Raw genomic sequence first — 13,041 nt, forward strand, 5'->3', positions numbered from 1 at the left:
AGAAAAATAAATCTCAATTTGGTCAGTATTGTCATTTGGACAAGCAAAGCCATTACTTTAAGTTGCAGGCGAGAAAGACAAGTCTGTCCACTGTCTCTGGTTTTAAAACTGCCCTGTTGCAGGTCACAAATTTTTTTTTATTATGTTAATGTCGAGGTAGAACGTTGTGGTATGGAGTGCCAGTGGGGACGTCGAGGTAGAACGTCGTGGTATGGAGTGCCAGTGTGGCGCGTCGAGGTAGAACGTCGTGGTATGGAGTGCCAGTGGGGACGTGTCGAGGTAGAACGTCGTGGTATGGAGTGCCAGTGGGGACGTGTCGAGGTAGAACGTCGTGGTATGGAGTGCCAGTGGGGCGCGTCGAGGTAGAACGTTGTGGTATGGAGTGCCAGTGGGGACGTGTCGAGGTAGAACGTCGTGGTATGGAGTGCCAGTGGGGACGTGTCGAGGTAGAACGTCGTGGTATGGAGTGCCAGTGGGGACGTCGTGGTAGAACGTCGTGGTATGGAGTGCCAGTGGGGCGCGTCGAGGTAGAACGTCGTGGTATGGAGTGCCAGTGGGGCGCGTCGAGGTAGAGCGTTGTGGTATGGAGTGCCAGTGTGGACGTCGAGGTAGAGCGTTGTGGTATGGAGTGCCAGTGGGCCCGATGAGTCTCCCCACGCAGCACTTAAACTAGCTCTCGTCATCGCCGCCTGCTCCCCCATGAAAGGCGGCTAAGCTGTCACGAAGCGTGTGAATTCAGAGCGTGTGTTCGTAACGTAACTAAGAATAGGACCGCCGTCGAGAAGTCCCGTCACCCGCAGTTAAGGCACGTACCGGGAGAGGCGGCGTGACAGCGTTCCTGTAGAAACTCTGTTGAACTCATTTCAGACGGTAGGTGTAAAAAAAGATAAAAGAAAGATGTATAAATATATATATATATATATATATATATATATATATATAAAAGAAGACATCCCAAAAAAAGACGAGCTCTCTCCTTGATCATGCGAGGGGTATCTGGTCTACTTTGAAGCTCTGCAGCGGGGCGGCACACACGCATCCAGCGGGCCTTAAGTAAATCCAAGATGTGGAAAAAAGATAACGTTCAAAGGCGTTCTGCACCCGGGTCAGCGGTGTGATGTCGCCCAGGGTTCAGTTGATATTCACGGCGATTGTTTCTCCGCAGGGAGCCGGCGCCACGGCTGGAGGCGTGTGTTCGCACGACACGCATCGGCCCGCCAGGAGCTCACCGCCCAAAGTTTGTCAAAGCCAGAGCGAGCTGCAAAGTTCTGTTGGTATTTTTAGAAGCTCAGAAGCTTGCTGACCTGCAATCACAATCTTTTATTCAAGCAACCTTTGTGTTTATCTGCTCCCCTCGTGAGGAGAGGCGGCACCCAGAGATATCACTTTAAAGAATAATGAAAAACTCTTTTAATGCCATCAATGTTTCAGGCCTGATGAGCCCCTCCCATTACTCTAGAAGCCCCTCCCATTACTCCAGAAGCCCCTCCCATTAATCCAGAAGCCCCTCCCATTACTCCAGAAACCATCTTAACATGTGTTCTTTAATTTCACACTTCATGGTGAGGTAAGACTGGGCTGGAGTTCTCAGATCTCTGGTCTGGTCTCGCCAACCAACCAGTCAGTCAGTCCATCAGTTAAGTCAGTCAGTCAGTCCAGTTAGTCAGCCAGCCCTCTGTCATTCCTAACGAGTGCTTCTGTTAATGTCAGTCAATAATGCAGTGCTTAATGGATCAAAGAGCCTGGAAGGAATTGACATTATCTCTGTTTAAAGTCTGAGTGAAAGAGATATCGACCCCCACATGCCCCCACATTCCTCTTCTGTTAGTCCACTGGTCATTTCATACGTATGAATCGATCAATCACGCGTCCCGCTGCCGCGCTAATAACTTCCTCCGGATGATGACTGCTGTGAATCAGCAGAGGATTGTTAAACCCACGGTTAAACAGGTTTTTACCGATGGTTTGCTTAACGAGGTGAGCGGGTGACGAGAAACAGCCTGTAGAAATAATGATCCAACATTTAGACGATCTGTTCTTCAGACAACAACACAACTTTCAGAAAGCCTGTCGACCTTGATTCTGGCAGTGACCGAAAAGGTACAGGCTAGTGCTTATATATGCTTGTCCTATCTTCTTATCAAATTGAAACGAAATTAAAAAAAAATTTCACATTTGTAACTGAAAAATAGCTACACAAACATTTTTTTTAAATGTTTTACCAAAAGCAAATGACTTATTGTTAAATGTATAATCAGTATTGTTCCACATGTTAACCCCAACAATAGAAATACATCTCCTTTCTAATACCTTTTCTTAGATTTTTGAACAGTAAAAACATGCAAACATCTCCTCATCTCTGCTCTCCTGTGTATACATTTTCTCTGTCAGTAGTTTCTTCTGTGCACCTTCATTTCTTAATCCACACACAAACCTGTCTCTCAATGTGTCTTTTAGTGAATCTAAATTCACAATGCTGCTGACTGGTTGCTCACACACAGACTGCTGCAGAAGCAGGTTGCTCAACAAATTCAGTGCAAGCTCAGTGTAACAGTTCCATGAATGAATGAATGAATGAACAGATTGCAGAATGGGTACAATACAGTACGGCTCAATACACACAATTGTTAAGGGGATGCAGACCAGAGAAAGACGTTTGTCTTGTTTACATCAGGGTCCCCCATTTTCATTTCATATTGCTCCACATTGTCATCAAACGGTCTAATATTTCCAATAACCCAAGCCATTTCTGTTGTAAACACTCACGATAGTCTAGTCGATCCTTCCTTTAGTGTGTAAAGTGGATTTCCTCCTCTTGTAGATGTTTCCAAGTGCCGCCCGAGCAACGTGAGCTAACATGCTAACTCGCTAAGCTAACGTTAATAATGTAAACGAAGCTCCCGACGGACTTCTTCTTTCTTGTATTGCGCAGATTCAGACGTCCTCATCGCCGAATTGTGTTATATCCTGAGGACTTCTTAACCTCACCTGTATAACTAGGGGTGCACCGATGTATCGGTCGGGTATCGGTATCGGCCGATAAGCTAAAATGTGCCGATGGCAGTAGCCGATAAATATCCATCAATTTGTGTCACGTCAAAAGGCAAAAAAAAGTTCAGTCAAAGCGACCTGCACAACGCCGCCCCACACACACAAGCTACTGCATCAAAGTTACTACTTATGATTAACAAAGGCATTCGTTTTGTGGCATTAACGTTATATAGTTAGTGTTACACGTTCAATAACATCAGCATATTATTTACCCGAACGTAGCAAGCATTACTCAATTCATAGCTCAGTTCCTTCCGTTGCTCAGAGCCCGTACTGAGTTGTACCCATTCTGCAATCTGTTAATAAACTTTTCAATCAGACAAATGTATAGAAAAGCTTTGTTTTATTATAACATTCGTTGCAGTAAAATCATTATGCCTCGTTTGGTCATCCTGCGGAGCGCTGGTAATCTACTCGTGGCCAGCGGGGAGCTAACGTTATTAGCGCGTTGGTTTGTTGATCTCTCGCTGCAGATCAATGGCGGCAATCCAGGAAGTAAAAAAACGAATACGCGCTTGCCAATTGGTGGTAACGGCAGAGGCGGGTGCAAGCGGTGTGTCGTAATTGGCAGAATCGACTGTCAATCAAAATTGTTCTGTTGCATTGCATTGGTTGAGAGCTCTGGTTGAGACAATAGTATCCAGCTGCAGCCTGGCAGACCATACTGGGAGAGATATAGTGCTACATGGCATGGTGGAATTAATACCATAAACATATTTCTTGATGTTTCCTTTTTTTAAGTAAGTAAAGAGCCCTATGTTCATATCGGTGAGCACAATTTGTAACCCAAAAAGAGACGTGTAGCCTATTTATTTAATATTTTATTTATTAATTTTATTATTATTTTATTTGTTGCCATGGCTAAAATAATAGTCAAGCATAGGGCTAAAACATTTTCATAAACTAATATAATTTTTTGTTATTTGGTTATAATAAGGGCTTTTCTTTTTATTGACAGATTGCAGAGTGGGTACAATACAGTAAAGCTCAGTGGACTGGAGGATGAAGACCAGAAAAAGACTTTTGGCTTTTTTACATAAGGGTCCTCCATTTTCAATTCATCAAAACATTTAGAGACATACAAATATACAGTAGTTTCATAAAAAAAAGAATAATAATATTAAAAAAAAAAGAAAAAAAAAATATATATATATATATATATATAAAAAATTGCCACAAATATCGGTATCGGCCGATTGTGTTAGTTGAACAATCTGTATCGGTGGCAAATTTTCATATCTGTGCATCCCTATGTATAACAATGATTACCGGACCACTACTTTGGTTTGACACATTATTCTGACTACAGCTCCGTTACATACTTGTGCAATCACTTCCGGGTACCACAGCTGGGAACTACGGCAAGTATTTAAGGACAATACAGACGCAACTTTGAGAAATAGATTAACGGCGTCAATTGTATTATCGCGCGATAATAGTCTCGCGTTAACAGCGTTAGTGGCCCAGCTCTAATATATATATATATATATATATATATATATATATATATAATCTGTCTGAATATATCTGCATATAAACCTTCTATATACCTACTTATACACCTGCATATAAGAGTTGGACACACTTAGTGCTCAGATATTCCTAGTAGTGCTGGAGTTCTTCAGGCAGCGGTCCCTGCCCACGTCGGTGGAGCCTGATGGCCACCGGTACAAACTCTGTGTTTCACCGTGACCGACCGACCGCTGTAGATGGAACTCCTGGGAGGTTCAGTTCAGATGAAAAGGTTCCCCCTTTAAAAAAAAATAAAAAGATATATATATATTCCCAGAATGTAAACATGGTGGCTAACCGTTCAGATCCGGAGTGACGTGGTGGAAGATGGATTCCCTCTCGTCCCGCCATCACACTCGAGGCTACAACACGGCACCCTGTCTGGAGTGAAGGCCTGGCGGGAGAGGAGACAGTCCGTCACGTCGCCCTGCCCCGTGCTCTGCTAAATCCCCTCCATCTATCCACCGCCCCATCTCCTAATCTCACCTGCCAGATGCAGCAGCAGATATGTATGCGGTACGCAGCGTCCATGCAGCCGGCCCTGGAAATCCTCCGTCTCGGATCTTATAACTTCTGAGAACAAACGGCAGAGCAAAGAATTCAATTTGTCAAAAGATCTAAACGTTGTTCTAATCAAGTGTTTCCCCCTGCGGTGGTGGCAGGTGGGGCTCGGAGGTGTACAGAATGTTAAGCGTCTAGGGATGTAATCAATTACTAACTCCAGTACTCGCCGTTTCAACTGAACTGGAGTGGTTTTTGAGGGTTTTTCTTTTTCTTTGGTTACCACCAAATAATATGTCACTGAAACAAGAGTTACCACCAAATATGTCACTGAAACAGAAACCACCAAATAATATGTCACTGAAACAGAAACCACCTAATAATATGTCACTGAAACAGAAACCACCAAATAATGTCACTGAAACGGAGTTACCGCCAAAATAATATGTCACTGAAACGAAGTTATCACCAAATAATATGTCACCATGACAACTGTACACCGGACAGATCACAGATCACAGCAACACAATCAGCTTCATATCAGTTCTGGGAGAATCCGGTTTGCGGCGGGTCTGTCTTTCTTGATATGGTGGGTCTGTCTTGATATGGTGTCTCGATATGGTGGCCCTGTCTTGATATGGTGTCTTGATATGGTGGCCCTGTCTTGATATGGTGTCTTGATATGGTGGGTCTGTCTTGATATGGTGTCTTGTTATGGTGGAGCCTGTCTTGATATGGTGTCTTGATATGGTGGGTCTGTCTTGATATGGTGTCTTGATATGGTGGAGCCTGTCTTGATATGGTGGGCCCTGTCTTGATATGGTGGGCCCTGTCTTGATATGGTGGGCCCTGTCTTGATATGGTGGAGCCTGTCTTGATATGCTGTGTCTGTCTTGATATGGTGGGCCCTGTCTTGATATGGTGGGCCCTGTCTTGATATGGTGGGCCCTGTCTTGATATGGTGGAGCCTGTCTTGATATGGTGGAGCCTGTCTTGATATGGTGGAGCCTGTCTTGATATGGTGTCTTGATATGGTGGAGCCTGTCTTGATATGGTGTGTCTGTCTTGATATGGTGTGTCTGTCTTGATATGGTGTGTCTGTCTTGATATGCTGGAGCCTGTCTTGATATGGTGGGCCCTGTCTTGATATGGTGGAGCCTGTCTTGATATGGTGTCTTGATATGGTGGAGCCTGTCTTGATATGGTGGGCCCTGTCTTGATATGGTGTCTTGATATGGTGGAGCCTGTCTTGATATGGTGGAGCCAGCGGTTCCGTTAGCCGGTAATTACCGGTATTTGACCGGCAAAATCTGTTGAAGTCCGACATATTTAATATCTCCGGTCTTAAAGGATAACTCCACTATTTTGGGAAATTAGCTTATTTAACATCTTCCCTGGAGTTAGACAAGAAGATGCATACCTTTTTTGTCTCTGTGCGTGCATTTTAGCTTTGGGAATAGATGCTCCGTTAGCATAGCTTAGCTTCATCACTGGAAGTGGGGGAGGACAGTAGCCTTACAGTGCCTTACAGTGTATTGCAAGGTCTGACATTGACCAAACTTGATATGCATGACCTTGGTGGGCTCTAGGTCAACTCCTGAAAAGGGGGTCAATGTCAGACTTTGCAATCAAAAGTTAGGGGGCTAATAACCCTTGCCATAATTTCAGTGCGCCCCTAACTTTTGATTGCAAGGTCTGACATTGACCCCCTTTTCAGGAGTTGACCTAGAGCCCACCAAGGTCATGCATATCAAGTTTGGTCAATGTCAGACCTTGCAATACACTGTAAGGCACTGTAAGGCTACTGTCCTCCCCCACTTCCAGTGATGAAGCTAAGCTATGCTAACGGAGCATCTATTCCCAAAGCTAAAATGCACGCACAGAGACAAAAAAGGTATGCATCTTCTTGTCTAACTCCAGGGAAGATGTTAAATAAGCTAATTTCCCAAAATAGTGGAGTTATCCTTTAATGTCCGGTGAAAATAATTCCGAGTCTAAGCACAATTTGATTATTTGAATTGTATTAAAATAGGCTAAAATTAAATAGCCTATGCGATGAACGAAACGATCATTACATTTGTTTCCTCGTTGCTTCTAATAATGACAACGACGTTGTCGGCGAGAGCTTAGTGCTGGGTGTGCGAACTTTTGTGAAGCTGCAGAGCCAGAGAGGCAACGGCACAATGCAGTATTCCAGCAGTACTCCAATTCAGCCATTTTCAGCCAATGTTGGGTGGGGGGCGCTGCTGTGCGGTTCCCAGAAAAGAGCCAATAACAGCTAAATCAGCTTCTCTGCAGCGCCATACTCTTTGCAAATAAGTCGTTGCGAGGTGGAGAGAGTCGTCACGCAAACCACGATAATGTTGCCGTCTCTCTGCTTTCTCAGTTCTTCGCTTGATATAATTAATACAAATGTCCAATATAACGGAATTAGTTAGCTCATAAAAATGTGATTATAACAGACTGCTGTTTAGTGTCGGACCGACTGCCCACAATCATACGCGGTCTATTTTATTTCAAGTCAGCAGCAGCACGGAGTATCGAGGGACTTATTTTATTTGGAATATATTAATTAATGACTGTATACGCAAAAGTAGCCTAGTTTTAAGTAATAATATTATAAATCTACATGCCTTGAGGATGACATTCTTTATATAGCCTGCCTATCGATTGTTTTAAAGTTCAATAAACTATGACCGGAATTAATCTCATTTGTCCGGTAGATTGAAATCTTGCAGGTCACGGAGACCGGCAACAATTTTTTCTAACGGAAACCCTGGGTGGAGCCTGTCTTGATATGGTGTCTTGATATGGTGGAGCCTGTCTTGATATGGTGTCTTGATATGGTGGAGCCTGTCTTGATATGGTGTCATGATATGGTGGAGCCTGTCTTGATATGGTGTCATGATATGGTGGAGCCTGTCTTGATATGGTGGGCCCTGTCTTGATATGGTGTCTTGATATGGTGGAGCCTGTCTTGATATGGTGTCATGATATGGTGGAGCCTGTCTTGATATGGTGGGCCCTGTCTTGATATGGTGTCTTGATATGGTGGAGCCTGTCTTGATATGGTGGAGCCTGTCTTGATATGGTGTCTTGATATGGTGGAGCCTGTCTTGATATGGTGGGCCCTGTCTTGATATGGTGTCTTGATATGGTGGAGCCTGTCTTGATATGGTGTCTTGATATGGTGGAGCCTGTCTTGATATGGTGGAGCCTGTCTTGATATGGTGTCTTGATATGGTGGAGCCTGTCTTGATATGGTGTCATGATATGGTGGAGCCTGTCTTGATATGGTGGGCCCTGTCTTGATATGGTGTCTTGATATGGTGGAGCCTGTCTTGATATGGTGGAGCCTGTCTTGATATGGTGTCTTGATATGGTGGAGCCTGTCTTGATATGGTGGGCCCTGTCTTGATATGGTGTCTTGATATGGTGGAGCCTGTCTTGATATGGTGTCTTGATATGGTGGAGCCTGTCTTGATATGGTGGAGCCTGTCTTGATATGGTGTCTTGATATGGTGGAGCCTGTCTTGATATGGTGTCATGATATGGTGGAGCCTGTCTTGATATGGTGGAGCCGTTGCCTGCACCGCTTAGGCGAATGTATGGGAAGTGCTTTGTGTATATGTGGTGTTGTGTAGATGTGTTGTTGTGTAGATGTGTTGTTGTGTAGATGTGTTGTTGTTGTTGAGCACGCTAACCTGGTTCCACCAGGGAACCGCTGACTGAGGCGGATTGAAGAAGAAATATGCCGCGCGCCTCCTCCCCGCTATCTGCCGACGCTCCTGGCGTATCGATCGGCACGCGCGCCTCCTGGAGGAGCTTGTGTAATTTGTTGGAGGTATCACATCGCCACGGAGACGGATTAACACGATACAAAACGGCTTCCCGGAGAGAAACTATAAAGAATCAGGAGAGGGAGAGGGAGGGAGAGACTCAATTAAAAACCTTTAGCTGTCCTGTATAGTGTTATGGGAAATGTTAAAGGACAAAAAGATGAGCCGTTTGTATAAATCATTCCGAGTCGAGTTATTAAAAAATAGAAAACATAGTTTAATTATTTCTGTGGCCACAGTAGAAAGTTCAGTTTATACACACTTGCAAGACGTAACATTATACATCAGATATGATGATGAAAGTATAAACAAACTGGGTTCTCAGTAGGGGAGTAATAACACAACCTTGCTTTGGCTAGCTGGGTACTTTTGACCTTTTAAAGAGACACACACACATTATACTAGCTGGCCATAACCAGTCAAGCTGTACAAAGATAAAATGATATCTCAACACAGATCTATTAATGACATGATGATATTTTCTAGGGATGCACCGAATGGGAAATTCTTGGCCGAAACCGATACCGAAAATAGGAAACAGTTGGCCGAAAACCGAATGCCGAAAATGATTCATAGAATAGAATAATTTTTTACCTGATTATGGAAAAATATATGATTATGGCTAAACTTAACTTAAATAATAAATAATCACTATTATGGGTCCATAAAACATTTATTCAGCACTTCTGAATGCATACAGTACATTAATTCCAAGTCAAGTGCATTTTCTTTTCTCTGTAGGATAACTACAACAAAGTGCATTCAGAACAAAGCCAATGTGCTTTAAAACTGCATAAAGATCTTCACACATGAGAGGGAGAATAGCTTATAGCAGACTTAATGATGTTACTGTAGTGGCTACAGTAAGCATTTTATATAAAAGTACTCTGTATTTTTGTATGACAACTAATAAAGAAACTTGAACTACTGTCATAATTCACGGCGTTCTAGCCTACATGGAAGGACTGTTGTATTACTACATCTCCCATGACTATTAGCGGGGGATGACGTAGTGAAAGAGGACCGGAAGCCTTGTTAGCTAGCTTAACGTTAATCAAAAAGGTTTTTAACCGCGACGGGCATATAGTAATGGTGAGGATATAAAGCATGTTAAAGACGCATTTATTGACACTGAAGCATCATCCCACCAGACCAGCGCGGGTCTCCCTGGACACTGGGGGAGGATCATCCCACCGTAATTGAGTTTCTCGCTCATCACTCGTCCGCGGCATCGGGGCCTAGGTGGTTGTTCAAAGCAAGAGCGCGCGTCTCGTTAAATTTGTAATTTAAAGCGGCATTATCTTCCGCTCCTCTGTCCGGGGTCGGTTTGCTTTACAATTCATGCATAGAAATGGCCTCCTTGTTCCCGTCGAGCAATAACTTTAATAACTGCCGGCAAGTTCCTGGGAAAGCAGCATCTGAATTTAAAGCGTGCAGGAGGAATTTATGTTGTTTGCATTGGAATTGATGGTTGTAAGCTTGTACTTGAAAGCTGTTGGGTGTCTCACTTGTGTTTCTACGAAGCCTGACCTAAACAAGAAACTGTATGTGTGGATTAAAGGGACATTGTGCCAGATTTTAACAACGGAGCCAGTGCAGCGGTGAAGAGAATCACCCATAACACCATAACAACCCAACAACAGTCACATAACACCATAACAACCCAACAACAGTCACATAACACCATAACAACCCAACAACAGTCACATAACACCATAACAACCCAACAACAGTCACATAACACCATAACAACCCAACAACAGTCACATAACACCATAACAACACAACAGTCACATAACACCCAGTGTAGTCTTTTTCTATTTTTTATCTGCCTCCCATTCTTGTCCTCTTTTATATGCAGCTCACAGTGCTTTTAACTTGTAGAATATATTATGTCTGATGGAAAAATCAATACATGGGTTTGTTTTTTCCATCAATGGTTTCTTAAAGTGTTTCAGGGCGGGACCTAAATGCCCCATACAGCAACTCTCTGAGCAGCGTGCCTCGGACTTTGTTTAAGATTTTTTATTTTTTTTGTTTATCAAATCTTTTATTAAAATGTTTCTTTGGCAACAATAACAACAATAATAATGACGAGATAATAATAAATACAGACCAAAACTTTATAAATACAAGATACCAAGTAAAAAATAAAAACAACACAAAAGACATTAGACGATGGACATTTCTGAAGTATTTTACACGTTGTAGCCTACCATTCTACAAAGGAGACAGACTTAAACTACTTAATTCCTACTAAGTATATATTCAGATTCAAATTATCTCTTGCCTATATTTATTGTAATGTATAATATACCCTATATCTGTAACTCCCCTCCCCATGCTGCCATGACTCCCAGATTTCCCAGAGGGGATCGATAATGGAATATTTGAGCTTATCTTACCGTATCACCGTGGAGAGGGGGGCTCTCGACTTCTCACATCAACATTTATTAATGAAATTGGGTGCTTTGTAATCACAAGACTCTCACCTCTGGAGTCTCTCTCTAATCCCATGCGACCCAAGACCCGGCAGTTCTGTTCAAGGATGTACAAATATGTATTTTCATGATTGTTATTTTGTTATCGCACAGGGTACATCACTGAGGTGTATTGGCCTCCCATCGATGGACCACAAACCCACCCAACCTTCTACATCATTAGACTTTAGGGCTGTACCCAATGTCATTTTTTAACATTCAAAGCTTCTATTGAAGTATTCGAAAGAAGCTTCGAATGTCTGCAAAAAGAAAAATATGTAAAAAAAAAAAAAAATGTATCCTCAATTTATTCAATTTGAATAAAGTGATTAATCTGATTAAATTAGTCTTTTTTATTAAATCAACTTTCTTTAATGAATATAACTCATCAGTTTCATCAACATAAATAATCCAATAAGGGCACGGTTGGTACGAAAGTGATGGTGACGTCTTATAGTATAATATTAGAATATTTGTGTAGCCTAATCTTTAACTGCAACTGTGAAGAAAAACCCCATTGGTTTAAACAGATTGAATAGACGTATACTAAAAAGATAAAGATATTTTATTATTATTTTTTAATTCGAATGTCAACATTATGATCGAAGCATTCGGTACAGCCCTATTAGACTTACTACCATAGTCTATACACTTATTTTCGTTGTACTGTACTTGTGTACTCTGTCCTCCCTCTGTGCTCACTGACAAATCAACACATTTAATACCCGCTCATCACCATCGGTGGTAAAGTGCGTTTCAGGCCGACACAATAAAATAGTTGGAGAAACGATGATGACTGTTGTTTTTCTCTCTCGCTCTCGCTCTCTCTCTCGCTCTCTCCCTCTCTATCTCTCCCTCTCTATCCCTCTCCCCCCCCTCTCTCTCTCTCTCTCTCCCCCCCCCCTCCCTCTCCCTCTCTCGCTCTCTCCCCCTCCCCCGCTCTCTCTACCTCTCACTCTCTCTCGCCATCCCAGACCCCATCAAGACGTCACAGGGTTCCCTGTCCCTCAAGGCCTACAGGCTCACCCCCAAACTCATGGAGATCTGCAAGGAGAAGGACTTCACTCCAGAAGGGTGAGTCACCTACACGTGTCGTAGTGAGGGTGGAACTGGGTCAGAAGCTAACCTCAGTAACTATACTGTCCTGCAGAAGCTAACCGCAGTAACTATACTGCCATGCAGAAGCTAACAGCAGTAACTATACTGTCCTGCAGAAGCTAACAGCAGTAACTATACTGTCCTGCAGAAGATAACCTCAGTAACTATACTGTCCTGCAGAAGCTAACCTCAGTAACTATACTGTCCTGCAGAAGATAACCTCAGTAACTATACTGTCCTGCAGAAGATAACCTCAGTAACTATACTGTCCTGCAGAAGATAACAGCAGTAACTATACTGTCCTGCAGAAGATAACCTCAGTAACTATACTGTCCTGCAGAAGATAACAGCACTAACTATACTGTCCTGCAGAAGATAACAGCACTAACTATACTGTCTAGATTAACTCCAGGATTACAGATAGATTAATCTAGATACAAAAAAAATGATCTATGCCCACCTCTACTTATTTCACATCACCCAGAACTAAAGTGCAAAGTATCTTTCCAATGGACTACTCGAGCCTCTCTTACCTCAACCAAAACCTCCACCACCCCATA

The 13,041-nt window shown here is 42.9% G+C and overlaps 1 protein-coding gene across 1 annotated transcript in view; it reads left to right on the forward strand.

The window, feature by feature from the left end:
• LOC311223027 (eukaryotic translation initiation factor 3 subunit H) overlaps positions 1–13,041 on the forward strand; it is a 138,494-nt gene that overhangs the window by 83,305 nt on the left and 42,148 nt on the right. The window contains exon 4 of the mRNA XM_084307720.1: positions 12,358–12,457. Coding sequence (XP_084163846.1) covers positions 12,358–12,457 — 100 coding nt within the window. The remainder of the gene's footprint in view (positions 1–12,357; positions 12,458–13,041) is intronic.

This window comes from Notolepis coatsorum (genome assembly GCF_963971535.1).
Source record: "Notolepis coatsorum genome assembly, chromosome: 2".
Taxonomy (NCBI): Eukaryota; Metazoa; Chordata; class Actinopteri; order Aulopiformes; family Paralepididae; genus Notolepis; species Notolepis coatsorum.